The following is a 14,679-nucleotide window of genomic DNA, read 5'->3' as shown; positions in this document are numbered from 1 at the left end:
AGAAGAGATGAATTTTCGATTCAGTGTCTCAACCTTTTTGCAAATGCTTGTAGCTTACCGTACGCGTGCGCAAGTGAGCAATAATCACAAAAAGGGAAAACGAACCTGTTACGAAAAGATTTCCAGGGCCTCGCAATTTGAAGCATAAATTCAACGGGGGAAAATAAGCCGAAAGTTATGGTGACGTCTGACAACCGAGGCTAGTAAGATATTTACTGTCTCTTTGTCTTTGAATAAAGCACATAGAAAAACATTTTTTTAATCAACTGGCTAATCACAGGGCGCGTACTATCTGAGAGCTAAAATATGCTATAACTGAAGACACGTGTCAGTCAGACAGATAGCCCCTTTCTCGTTTTACGGGTTATTGATAAGTCATAAATCACACTGAATTGTGCGCAACTGTTTTGCTTAAACGCATATTGGGCCAAGGTGTCGGCAACAACATGAACAGCCACTGACACAAGTGGACAAAATTCAAGTCTTGGATTTAATGGTGAGTGCCTAATAGAGAAAGTAATCATTAGCTCCTAATTCTTTCTTACAGAATAACTGAATCCGAAAAAATGGTCCAGTAGACGGACCTCTCGGTGTGTGTGTAATAATGTTTGCGATGTTTATAAATGTTATGAATTCATGGTAAAGACGACAACTTTTTTGGAGACGAAACTTCCTTGACAGAAGTTATTGTACCTTCCAAAGAAATAAAAGCGTCGTCAGATAAATGCAGAAAATCCTTTCCTTTCAGTTTGCGTGCAGCCGTTACGCAATTTGGTAGCAAATTTCGACAGGGTATACAGTACTTTGGAAAGACCGAAGCAGAACCACACTGGCCGATAACTTTGTAAGTTGTGTCACATTTTCGACGATGAGGATGAAAATTACCTCTGTTCTCAACACTAGGTGAAAGTTGAGTAATTGTGTTTTCTTATCAACGAGATCTTAGCCTAGATTACAACTTCCCTTTGAAATCTGCTGCTCAGGGGATACTGACAAATGGCTTTTCCGTTTTGAATAAGCTCTTCGCTTTTTGGTTGCATGCACCGGAAATTCTATATCGTGACTTTTATCAAACCCTTTTGTGATACAACCATGGTTAAGGTGACTTAACCAGCACGATCCAAATCAAATTTTATCCTCTTTTTGCCTTATCCTCTCTCTGAAGTTTTGAACGCGCCGTTTTTTTGCGAGTATGAACAACATGTAAGGGTTGGAAGTGGGTGAAATATTCCCCGCATGCATGACTCGCCGGAAGGCGTGGCGAACAAACCACAGAAAACACCCTTATAAAAGCTGAAACAAAGCTCATTCTCGTGCCTTTAAAGGTCAATTTAGGTTTTGTTTTCTTAGTCTCGGTGAAACAAAGCTGATTCTCAATGGTTGGCTTTTTGGCACATGCCATGCATCGAGCTATCATAATTTGCAATAAATAGCGGACAAAACTATCTTTAACCAAACCCTGCTGCTTTTCTAGGCCGTCATTTTCGGTTTAATGTGGACTTATATTTATTTTATCGAAATGAAGCTGGTTACTGGCTCGAAGGTTTCAAAACTTGCCTGTAGACCCACTTTTAACATTCTTCGGTGTTTTCTCCCGCCTCATTTTTAAGAGCATTCTCATAGTGAAAAGTCTGTTATCAAACTGAGAACACATCAGCTGGAAACAGAGATAAGGAACGTATAAATAACTCTATTTTCAAACCAATCAATCCAGCGGCATATCACCTTTGGACTGTAAGTGATAAGTGGTGAAGATCTACAAATGGCACGCAACTAGGGAATCGTTGGCATACACTTGAAACGTTTATAACAAGATACGACTAGCACTGCATTTTGTTTATGGAATTTTATATGAACAGGTGATAATATCATCTTCGAGGTGAGATAAGGTGAAAATGTTCTCATTGCCTGATAATTGTTAAGGAAGTTCAGTTTCTAATCGCTATGGGTTAACAGGAGCAATCGTGTTGAGGTTGTGTATACGTACGGAGTTAATCGAGTTGTAAGCTTCAAGTTGGTTTTCTCTTATCGGATCTGTATTTAATCTCGGATTATGATGAGTAGCTTTTCGTAGCCCGGCGGTATGGCTTCGAGCATTTACATGTTCAACCATGTTGTACCACAGCCTGAGGATAGATCACAACACCAGGCAGTCCATTCCCTACTCATTGCGAGTCAGTAGTACGATATGAGTTCTTCAACGTCGCCGCAAGGTCAAGAACATTTTCCGGGGAGATTGGAGAGTCTAACCATTTGCAGATGTAATTACAAAGGCAGCACTTTTCTCCTCAGTTATTTAAAGATCCTCGAGTCTGCCGCACGGTAGTTTTGAGACCTGTTCGATACTCAACTGACTGAGCCAGTCGGTGGTCGCTCAAGTCAGAGTCATTCAAAATTAAACCCCCAACTGATTTGACGCGGGTCGGACGCGGGTCTTGTGCCCGGCAGTGTCCTTTATCTTTTGACATCAGTTGTCGAAAAAGTAGATCATGTTAATTCCTTTTATAAGGTATAAGGGAACAGATAGCGTGACTACGCGGTAGGTCTCGCATACTTTCCGGACGTTTGTTATGATACGAAACAAAGAAACAATCACGCAAGGAATGATTACCATAAGGGCATAAAAACATCTTGTCAAAGAAAAAAGGAGAAAAAATCCATCGACTCTCGACTCTCGAATTCTTACCCTCGACTTTTACTCAAACTCTGTTCGAACAACTCGAGGGACTACATAAGAATTAAATCAGATGAAATCAAATCAAATCAAATCAAATGGAGTCTGCCCTTTTGTCGAGTGTCGAGGGTGGCATTTCGAGGGTCTGGGGGTTGAGGGTAAATTGTCGGGGGTCCCTTTAAGCTGAAAAAAGTTGGTAAGAAGGAATTCGATTGAGATGATAAAGAGAGTAAAGTAAGAAAACATTGAGATGTCTATTACTCACATTTATTTTCAGAAGGTCGCTGGGTTTTGACGAGGATTCATCACCAGTGTCAGATGACTTAATATATGCAACGCCCAGAATAACAGCACAATGAAAATTAAGCCACACCCTTGACAAGGGGAATTAACCGAACAACTTTATGCATTTTGATGTCCATAATATTGGATCGAAGTTTAAAGTAACTTATAGTTTTTACCAGACTAAAAGTATTTTTAAAGAGAAAAATTAGATGTAGATGTTGTTGTCGCCGCGAAATAGGTATGAGACGCCATATTGGAAGAGGATGGGATAGGTCTGGGCCGGGTTACAAAAACGACGGGGTGGTTGTTCAAAAGAATGGCGAAATGCAATCTTTTCAATTCGTAACGTAGCCAAGGAGAATTAAACAATAAGAAATTATTGAAGTTTGTTCAAGGCATAAAATATATAATTTTTTGGTTAGCCTGCTTGTATTTCGGTCGTCATATTGGTCGGGTGGGAGTCGGAAGATCTGGGACCGTAGTGGGAAAAGAACTCTCGCCCTCTCTTTCCCGCCCCCCACCCCGTCGTTTTCGTAACCCGGCCCAGACCTATCCCATCCTCTTCCAATATGGCGTCTGATACCTATTTCGCGGCGACAACAACATCTACATCTATTTTTTCTCTTTAAAAATACTTTTAGTCTGGTAAAAACTATAAGTCACTTTCAACTTCGATCCAATATTATGGACATCAAAATGCATAAAGTTGTTCGGTTAATTCCCCTTGTCAAGGGTGTGGCTTAATTTCCATTGTGCTGTTATTCTGGGCGTTGCATATATTAAGTCATCTGACACTGATGAATCCTCGTCAAAAACCAGCGACCTTCTGAAAATAAAAGTGAGTCATAGGCATCTCAATGTTTAGATTTTTGGAGGTGAATGGACTCAACTAGGTTCATTTTCTATCCACGGTGAAGGAGCATCAGATTGCAATATTTTGGCTGTCGGCCAGTCAATCCTTTGGGTAAGATCGTAGTCATCATCTCATTCTTCTTATTTTTTAATGCGCTTTTAATCGAATTTATCGGTAGCGGTTCCAATGTATCGGCGAAAACTTTGGTTACTTTCGGTAGAATTTACAAGGTCGTGCTTTGACTTGTGATTATGGTTTTGCAGTAAGGCCATGATGCAAGATAACATTGTATACAATACCTTAAGATCAGCGAAACCGAAACTTGTTTCGCAGAGACAAAGGTTCTGGCAAAATCATTTGAAGTACTTCCGAGGGTGTATCAAAAACTGTTTTGATATTGCTGATATTTTTCTCCTTGCTAATATTACGAGAAGGTGCTTTTCGAAGACTATGGCTGTTAGATGCACTGTCTAACGCTAACCCTAACCAGTCATTTCCGTTTGCACTAGAATTCTTGCTCGGATAATTTTAGCTTCACTTATTTTGCATTTGACCGAGTGAATTCCGACAACACCGAAGCGGAAAAGCTCCGCTAACACAGATTTGGTTGATGTTTCCTTTAGCTTTGTGGGTGTGTCGTTTGGCTTTAATTGCCTTTTCAAAACAAAAGCAATGCCGTCTTGTGACAGCAGTCGAAAAACGCCTAAGTTCCGATCTACGAAGGGCACCGAATAATGAGGAAATGGTGGATGAAAATCGAGGGTGAATTTTTTGCGACCTCCCTTACTGTTTACCCGACACTTGGTCGTTGGCACTGAATAATTTATCCCTTTTCCCGGACTTTCGTTTCTTGTTGGTTTCATTTCAACTTGCGCATATTTATCTAAAACACAAATTTATACTTCAATTAAAAAAAAAAAATTCCGCACTCCTTTTTTGCTCACTCCGTAATGTTAGGCCAGGTGCTAGTCTATTCCTCACTTAGCAGCCTGGTTAAAGGAGAGGTTACTTGCTGTCACCTTCGCTTCCCTGTCCCAGTTGCTGAAATCAGTGACAGTCCTCTGTTTATAGTATATTGCACCAAGAAAGACCACTAATCCCGTGATAAGTATTCAGTCAACCCTTCCATTTCAAAAGCAAGTTAATTTTTATCTCGGGAGTCGTTTGAAAATGCCGCCAAATTAGCTGTTAATACCTACCAAAAGATCCCTTCATAATGAAGCATGCGAACACAAGACAAAAAGGTGCGATGTGCGAGGAGTATTTTTCACTATCACTTTTCGGCAGCCGATAGGCAGCATTTCGGCAGCCAAAAGGTCGGCAAACCAATCAGCCGCCATTTTAATGAGGAATCGAATTTAGCCGCAATATTTCTACGAAAGTCGTCGCGATGTCGCTTTCTCGCCGGGCTTCGGCATTCCATGTAATGGAACTTGACAGGATAGGATCTTAGGCAGGAAACAAAGTGGGGTTAGAAATCTTGGTTGAATCGGGCAAACGGCCTGATGCCGGTAAGCAGTTCAAGTTTTATCTTTTAAATGCCTCAGAAGAGACCAAATGTGACTTTCTCCCTTTTTGAACTAAGAGACTGAATGTTGCCGGTTGTTTGCACAACGTAGGGTTCAAATACTATAGACAATCACGAAACCATAAACTTCAAAGAACATTACTACAAACACAAACAAACGTAACACATCATGGTGTTTGTAGCTCTTAAGGCCCAGTAATAACGGGCAACATTTTTCGAGCAACTTGTCGCGCAACAATGTTGCGTTGCGCGTATTACAACCTTCTTGCGCAACAAATTTTTTTGTTGCAAAAAGTAGACGTCGCTTTTACTTTTTGCAACATGAAAATTTGTTGCGCAAGGAAGTGGTAATGCGCGCAACAAACCATCTCAACTAAGTCTTGCAACGCAAAATTGTTGTGCGACAAGTTGCTCGAAGAATGTTGCCCTTTATTAGCGGATAATTGAAGTTGTCGCAAGGCTTAAGGCTGGATCCGCAATGAAGGTTATCAACTCCAATACAGATATACTGTTTTACCGGACAGGTCTCTGTGAAATCCACTTGGCTGTCTCAGTGTGTACTTCACAAGTAAGCTTGACATGGCACTTGACTTTGGAAAAAAAATTAACCTTTCTATTCCGCACAAACCTGCCAAAACAAGAGTCCGTGAATAAAACGGTTTCCGCTTAAATATTTATTTCATATCAGAATCACCGTTTTCCACTGGGTCATCTTTCTAGAAGAAAACGTTGTTATAATCGGTTGACTGAATCATTCCTGAAAATTTCCATATACCTTATTGCTTGCACATCACGTGGATATTAAGCCAGTTCCAAAACCTTCAATAGCTTATTGTGTGGCAGAGCCGTGTAAAATGTGAAAGGAAACTGCGGTTTAAATGTTTGTCAAAGGCACTCGTGCGAATCAGAGATTCTCCGTCACTTTCCTCCGATATTTTATTTCTCCAGTTCTGCGTGAGGTAAGGGTCAAGTAGGCGACAAACAAGGGGCCAACCAACAAATCACTGAAACGTAACGATGGCAAAACCACATGTAATTCATTTGTTACAATTTTTAGGAAAATTCAGCTCATAATTACATATTTAAGCTTATAAACGAGAGAAAACTTAAACCACGCATTAAATATTACTAAACAGATTGGAGTAAACTTGTAAAAAATTGTTTTTTTTTCTTAAGAATTTTGCACAGTTTTGCCATCTTTGTACGCTATTTAAGCGGTGGAGTAGGTCAAATAGATGTGTCGTAAACGTGACAAAGGATGATCCCGAGGATGAGAATATTGTCAGGTCAGGTTCAGTCACGGACCCAGTTGTAGCAAGATTTTTTTTTCTAGAAAACCCTAAGGAAAATATTGATTTCAATAAGAGATAAACAGTATTTATTCACGGACTACTGTTTTGTTTTGCTTCCTTGCGTGGTGTACGCAGAGATATATTCAGTTTGCCACTTTCCACCATTTAGATGCTCTAGTTTTGCGCAACATTAAGAAAAGCCAAATAAAAAACACACAAACATACGTGCGCAAGGGATACAGTCATTCATCGCGTAAAAGGGCCATCCTTAGAATAGTGTCGCCATTGAAAGATGTTGTAAGTTATGACCACAGATCACGCAAGAAATGAAGAGACGAACCTTCATTTCCGCATTTATGTAGACGATCAGGAAGGAATGTGACCCGCTTCTACCATGCAAAGTTCGTTCTCTTTGATGAAAAATGGATTCGAAGACACGAGATTGCATACTTAATATTCATGCAGTGGTTTTGTAAAGAGAATACTTTTTCATGTAGGTCCGATACCACTGAAGTATTTTGTCTTTACAAAAACTAATTTACTGATGATTACTAGTGTAATTGGTGTCAATGGTCAATTTTCAGGTTTGAGAAAAAAACTGATAATGCTGCTTTCAGTTTATTTTGTAAAGTTTGTGGTTAAAGCAATCTGTGCATGGGGTCTTCCCTGACGCAAAATAGACAACAGCTATTTGCTTTAAGTTCAATATGCCTGAGTCGGTAAGTGGAAAAATCTCGAGGACTGCAACGCACTGCCGATAGAAAACTCAGTGAACACGAATGCTCAATCCCATTTCTAGACTTGGTCAAAAGTTTTTGGATTGTTCTACTTTACTCTGTTTTGACAGTTTACTCCATGATTAAATCTAAGTTAATAAACACCTTTGTCAGCGTGTTATTAGCAATGGCATTGTGTCCTGTTGATTAGCTTGATCGTAATTTTCAATACATCCTTTCAAATCAACTCCTCTCAACCGTGAAGCTAAAGCTAATAACTGAGCAGACGGAAGCTTTCTTCGAGGGTGTACGCTGTTTACGCAAGTACATTACTGAACGAAACTGAGTCGTCGCTTTGGACATTGAATTTAACTATGACTTATTAACGAGACTCTGCTTAAATCAATCGACCTAAAAGAAAAAGATAAGATCGATGGTTTCTTGTAAAATAACACGATTGACGTTATTTCATACTCAATATTCAATTTTGACATTTCGGAAACACGGTAAATTTTCAGGTAAGTTGCTGAACTGTAACACAGCGAGCAAAAGGTTTCCCCTATGGCAAAAATCGGTGTCACTTGTCGGAAAGCAACCAACGTCTCACCTTAACTGATTGCTAATTACTCAGTGTTACTGAATGTTCAAGTTCAGACCTTGAACAAAGAAAGCGTCAAGGCTTTTTGGAACACTGGCAGAGATATACTTACTGATCAGTATTTATCAGTGTCCTTGTGACGAAATATACAACTTCTTAAAGTGCTCGAAAAGGGTCATTCACTCATGCTATTGGTTTATATTTGGTGATTGATAAACTGCCCGTACAGTAGGACCTTCATTATCTCAAAGGTTTCCATTTGTTTAAATTTTTGAATTTGCCACTGATCACGGTTTTGCCGCAGGGACAGGTGTTCCAACGATGTCTTCACATCGTCTGTTGTTGAGACGATTCGCCTTGAGCACAATCGGGTTATTGTTCAGATTGTGAAAACAAATTAACTTTTACTTTTGGCAGAGTTTTATTCAAATTTGTTACACGAGTTTACAATGAACACGTGTCTTTACATAAAACAGGAATAACACGTGGTTCTTAATCTTGCTTTTCAGGTTTTATTCCTTCAGTTGCATCTGCGACCAGTTTGAAGCGTCACAAAAACTATCAAGCAAATAAACATGCTGACACAAGTAATGTCGAGCCGAATAGTTTGGACTTTGTTATTTCTGTTAGGTGCGTTTTCGACTCGTGGGGCGGAGAAACTAGAGAAGTGCCCGAGAGTGTGTCAGTGTACTGCAACGAACATGGTTTATATGTACTGCGGATCCGAAGATGGATTGTCAGTATTCCCATCTTTTGTTCCACCTCAAGTTGAAATTCTGTCACTTCATACAAACAGACTTAGAACCATCCCGGAAGAAGCGCTGAGGAATTTAACGCATTTGGCGACTTTGAATCTGAGGTCAAATCAATTGCGTGATTTGCCCCCGACTGTATTACGCGACCTTGTGAGACTCAGATCGTTGAACGTAGGATTTAACAAACTGTCAATGCTCCCTGGGTGCTTATTTGAAGGACTGCACAATCTGCAGGAGATTTATCTAAACAATAATGAACTCGAAAATATCCCTGAGGAATTGTTTCAAAACCTGCCGTCACTGAAGCGACTGCATCTGCACTTCAATAGACTGAAGTCTCTTCCTGGAAATGCTTTCCTTGGTACGTTCTCGATGCAAGGGTTGTCACTTGCAAGCAACTTCTTAACCGGCATTCACGTTGAGACATTTTCAAATTTGAGTTCACTAAGGAGACTCAACCTCGCAGGCAATAGGATAACCAATATACCGGTAAATGTGTTCAGACGTCTTAGCTCGCTCGCGATATTGGAATTGGAAAATAACTATATCTCCACTATCCAAGATGGGGCATTCACCGGGCTTAGGGCAGGAATAGTTGTTTACCTTAATGGTAATCCATTTTACTGCAACTGTCAGCTGCGCTGGTTGAAAAATTGGATTACGACAATGACAAAACACCTTCATACTTCTAGGGTGCGGACAACTTGCTCGCAACCAGAACATGTGAAAGGCAAACCTTTGATTTACGTGGCTTACGATCAGTTCGTTTGTGTCGCAGGAAAATGGACGGAGTGGAGTCCGTGGAGTGCTTGTAGCTCGACTTGCGGAAGTGGAACACAAGAGTCGAGAAGAGACTGCACCACCAATCAAACGCTAGCGAAAGGCGGAAAGGAATGCAAAGGAGAACGTGTAAGGACCCAAAGCTGTCGCGGTAATGAATGTGGAACACGCTGGACGACTTGGTCTGAATGGAGCCATTGCACCCGGACATGCTCCTCTGGAATTGAATTAAGAATGAGATTTTGTAAAAGCACGGCTACTGAAGCGAGTAATAATAGTTGCAGAGGGGTCTCTCAGGAGACGCGCATCTGTATCCGACAACCATGTACTGTTGATGGCGCATGGGGCTCTTGGTCTCCTTGGGCACCTTGCAGTGTGACATGCGCTTGGGGAAATAGAGTCAGGACACGAAATTGTAACAATCCAAGGCCACAGTATGGTGGCCAGCCTTGTCCCGAGACTGATAGGAGTATTGTTTCACAAATATGTTATCTGGGGTCTTGTCCTGTTCACGGAGGGTGGTCTTTATGGTCTCCATGGTCACCATGTAATTCTTCTTGTGGAAAAGGCACGAGAACAAGACACAGGATCTGTAACAGTCCTGCTCCTCACTATGGCGGCAACATGTGTAATGGGACTTCAACCCAGTGGGAATACTGCACCTTAAAGGAATGCCCTATTGATGGAGAATGGACGTTTTGGTCTCCTTGGTCTCATTGCTCAAGGACTTGTTCTGTTGGTTCCCAGTTAAGGATTCGGAGTTGCAGCAATCCATCACCCCAACATGGTGGTCAAAGCTGTCCAGGAATTTCCTCCGAGTTTGGATACTGCAACTTTGGCCCTTGTCCCGTTCATGGCGCTTGGGGAGCTTGGTCGCCATGGAGTGACTGTAGCAAAACGTGTGGTAAGGGATCACGTTTTCGAAACAGGACCTGTAGCAACCCACAGCCTATCCATGGTGGCCGAGATTGTCCTGGAAACTCCCATGAAAACAGTCAATGTGATTTTGGTCCATGCCCTATCCATGGTCACTGGACAGCATGGTCATCCTGGAGTGACTGTAGTAAGACGTGCGCCAGCGGAACAAGATCTCGTAGCAGAAGCTGTAGTAATCCAGTACCCCAGCACGGTGGACAAAACTGCTCAGGAAATTATTCAGAAGATTGGCATTGTGACTTTGGCCCATGCCCCATCCATGGTCAATGGACGACATGGTCCATGTGGAGTGAGTGTAGTGCGACTTGTGCTAATGGATCAAAGTTTCGTCACAGAACCTGTAATAGCCCTCTCCCGAAGTTTGGGGGAAGAAACTGTTCGGGTGAAGGGAAAGAAATGAAGCCATGCACCCTGGCATCTTGTCCCGTTCATGGTGAATGGTCTGCATGGTCACAATGGTCGGAATGTGACAAAAGCTGCTCTTCTGGCGTAAAATTTCGAACACGAACTTGTAGCAACCCATTCCCTAGCAGCGGAGGTACGTTATGTACTGGCAATAGCACGGAATTGGAAATGTGCCAGCAAAAACCATGCGCTATTCATGGAAGATGGAGTGAGTGGTCCGATTGGACTGATTGTATGAAGACGTGTGGCAATGGAACAAAATCAAGATATAGGAGCTGTGATAACCCTTCACCTGAACACGGAGGCAAAAACTGTTCTGGTGATGCTCTCCAGAGCAAACAGTGTTTTCAGCAATCTTGTCCTGCGGTGGGAAAATGGACAGAGTGGTCGCGCTGGTCGGCATGTAGTAAAACATGTGCTGTGGGACAACAGACAAGGACCAGATCGTGCATAGACTCAAACTGCAAGTCTGTTGAAAGTAAAAGCATTGTTTATACATCAAACAAAACTGAAATAAGGGCCTGTTATCGAGGACCTTGTCCTGAGCCAGGAATAGAGAATGAGTGGACTCCTTGGTCTCAATGTTCTCGAAGCTGTGGGCTTGGTAATCAGCAAAGATTTAGAAAGTGCAACTTAGGAGAAGGAGCTTATTGTGTGGGTTCAAACTTGCAGGTGAAAGCCTGCTATCTACGATACTGTAAGGTAAATGGCGGATGGAGTAGTTGGTCTATCTGGACAGAATGTTCTTCGTCTTGTGGCACAGGAGTTCAGGCAAAAATGCGATTGTGCAACCATCCTAAACCTCAAGGTGGAGGTGATCGTTGTCATGGAAAGGCTGTCATAGTTAAACGCTGCACTGCTTCCATATGTTTTCCTGATAACTATCAAAATGATTCTTTTTGGTCTTCCTGGACAAGCTGGTCGCGGTGTTCAGTAACTTGTTCAAGAGGATATCGCACCCGATCACGATACTGTAGGAAGAGAATGAATCCATTTCAGCTAGGGAACTGTTCAGAGGCTACTGGACCCGTCCAAGTGGAAAGTAGCATCTGTGAAATGCAACCTTGTGCATCGTGGAGCAGGTGGTCTTCGTGGGGAGTTTGCAGCCAGTCATGTGCTGGAGGGATACGAAAACGATTTAGGGTATGCAAAAGCAATGCAACTGAACTGAAATGTCAAGGAGGCAATTCACAAGGAGTGAAATGCAACACCATTTCATGTCCTCCTGTCATTCCTCTGGTCAAATATCCACCGAAAATCAATCTCGTATCGCCAAATTCATGCCCTGACCCTGACAAACCGCTAAATGGTTATTACAAAATAACGAATCAGGGTGGCTCTTACTTCACTACTTATTACTGTAACAGAAATTATAACGTACATGGACCAAGGTTACGGCATTGTGAAAGTGATGGCACCTGGTCTGATTATGTGCCATACTGCCTGCCCGTATGTGGGGAGTCTAGCTTAACTCATATGAATGTAAGGCATCAGAGGTTAAGGATATTTGGTGGCACCGAATCAGCTCGTGGTTTGTGGCCATGGCAAGTGGTGCTAACAATCAATGGCATTTTTCAGTGTGGTGGATCTCTAATTTCAGAGGATTGGATAGTCACAGCAGCTCATTGTGTTTATAAGAGGCTCACTAAGAAACATTTAGCTGGCATAAGAATTCATCTTGGAGTACATGATATATCTTCTTCACTTGAAGATCACAACATTCAAAGGATAGATAGCCTCGATATAGTACCCCATCCCGACTTCAATTGGAGGACGTTTGATTCAGATTTAGCTCTGATACAACTCAAACGGAAGGTCAACGTAACAGACTATGTACGACCGGTGTGTTTACCAAATAAGCAGCAAAGGCGAAAAGTAATTCCTGGTGCTATGGGTGTTATGTTAGGGTGGGGCTTTACAGAAACGGACAGCCCTTCCTCTAAGTTAAGACAAGTTTATATGCCAGTTGTAAAACATTCAAGCTGCCAAAAAGCTTACGAAAAAGAGTCTTGGCCTGTAACTGCTAACATGATCTGTGCAGGCTATGCAAGAAGAGCTAGGGACTCTTGTAAGCAAGATAGTGGAGGGGGGTTTATATTTCCAGATTCCAGAAATAAGAAGAAAAAATGGTTCTTGGGAGGTATTATTAGCTGGGGAAATCCTCGATGTGGAACTCCCGGGAAATATAGCGTGTTGACTCACATAAACAGTAAATTCACAAGGTGGATAAAAAACTATATTTATAATTGAGTTTGTTTCTAATATAAATGTGCAATGTTTTGTAGTTACATGTTTTCGCTTAATGTCAAAATCTTTTCGGGAAATTATTTAACAGAAATAGCAGTTGAACTGGAACTTGTAGGTACATTTCAATGACCCCTAGTCCATGGACTACCGCGATGGATCATGTCCACGGATTACTATAATGGACTATCTTAATGAATCGACGACAAATAGTTTTGCTTTTGTCATACATGTAGTTGTAACGCCGTCTAACCTCCACCCTTTTCGCACCTATTTGGTAAAGTGTGCTGCATGACATGAAAAGTCAAAAGCGAAAGGTCGTGAGCTTGTAATTAGGGAAATTGAACTATAGGGACTTCACTTCTCACCGCTCCTTTATCTGTCTCTGAAATCATCAAGGAAGACAGTCATATTCAAGAGCATTTACGAATACAATGACAAATTTTAAACAAAGTGCAAGAGTAGGTCGTTTCTCAAAAATTAATGCAGATTTTTTCAGTTTGAAACCAAGCAAATCCGGTGTATTGGTAGCTCATCCTCAGACTTATTACAAAGAGAAATCCGACGTGGGCTTTACAAGCTTGAACTCCGCGGTTGTAAATTGGCCTTTTTTTTTTTCATGTTTCCCACTTTTACTAAAAAAAATTGAAATGGAAGAGGAAATCGCACACGTTGCGTCCGCATCAACACTCCAGCTTCCACTCGTTACGTAGTGTTACGCGTGCATAGAAAAATCACGAATCCCCTCCCCCCAAAAAAGAAGAGTCAGAGCTGAATCAATTAGTAGAATGAGATTTTCAATCTACTCCCCTATTCTGTCAGTGCAATATAGTTTCCACGAATTCCATCTATCCTTTTCCAAATGTGTCTGTCCGATTCTTGACACAGGCCTCCTAGTCCTCCCTGGTTGAATGGAAGGGTGTCAGGAGTCTATTACCTGGAGCCTCTATATGTATTATAAAATGTAAACCCCAATTGGTATATAGCTGATTTTTTCCCCCAACAGCGCGCGCTCTCATTGATTACTTCGAGGTCACATGACATCCAGCAATAAAACTGTTTCCCGCCAAAAGTCTCTGAGCGGGCAACAGTGCAAAATCTATGAATGTTACCCGCGAATGTTGACCGACGACCGCCGTTGTTGTTGCCATTGTACGTTTTTCTTTTTGTGCTATATAACAAATCACTTAATGACTGGTCCCGAGGGAAACAGTTAATTGTGTTTCCTTCGAATTTCAATGTTTCCCTAGGCTGCGCCTCGGGCCAGAAACAATGGGATTCTGGGCAAACAAAATGAACTCTTTCCTTCGGGACCAGTCATTAAGTGTTTACTGCTATATCTTTTCATCATTTTGAAATACCTTCGTTTTTCGGGTATGCTGCACATGATGCAATCAGTGGCCGACCATAGGTCTCTTATGATAGGTTATTGTGAAAACACCCGCGAAAATCCCCCACCCAGGAGAGGTGCTTCTAAAAAAGAAAAGATCGGGGACAGGGTTGACTCATAGGGTTAATATAGAAGATGGAGGCTCCGGGTAACGGGCTCCTGACGGTGTGTGTTCTTTTTTTAGCTTCTCCTTTAATTTGTCCTTACTGAAATGAAATATTTA

General features: G+C 41.7%; 1 protein-coding gene across 5 annotated transcripts; it reads left to right on the top strand.

Moving 5' to 3' along the window:
- Positions 1 to 441: 441 nt before the first annotated feature.
- LOC138007335 (SCO-spondin-like) lies at positions 442 to 13,436 on the top strand. 5 transcript variants are annotated; one of them, XM_068854159.1, is made up of 2 exons: positions 442 to 496; positions 8,456 to 13,436. In XM_068854159.1, exon 2 carries the CDS (start codon positions 8,522 to 8,524, stop codon positions 13,070 to 13,072), a length of 4,551 nt encoding a protein of 1,516 aa, XP_068710260.1. In that variant the 5' UTR covers positions 442 to 496; positions 8,456 to 8,521; the 3' UTR covers positions 13,073 to 13,436. The 5 variants fall into 5 exon arrangements, with proteins under 5 accessions (XP_068710260.1, XP_068710258.1, XP_068710256.1 ...); XM_068854157.1 differs by lacking the exon at positions 442 to 496 and adding an exon at positions 1,760 to 1,879; XM_068854155.1 differs by lacking the exon at positions 442 to 496 and adding an exon at positions 3,790 to 3,923.
- The last annotated feature ends 1,243 nt before the right edge of the window (positions 13,437 to 14,679 follow it).

This window comes from Montipora foliosa, chromosome 6 (assembly GCF_036669935.1).
Source record: "Montipora foliosa isolate CH-2021 chromosome 6, ASM3666993v2, whole genome shotgun sequence".
In the NCBI taxonomy this organism is placed as follows: Eukaryota; Metazoa; Cnidaria; class Anthozoa; order Scleractinia; family Acroporidae; genus Montipora; species Montipora foliosa.
The sequence above is the reverse complement of the archived record's forward strand: the minus strand, read 5'-3'. Positions and strand labels throughout refer to the sequence as shown.

Coding starts and splice junctions, on each gene's coding strand:
- LOC138007335 (XM_068854159.1), top strand. CDS start 8,522: ATGCTGACACAAGTAATGTCGAGCCGAATAGTTTGGACTTTGTTATTT.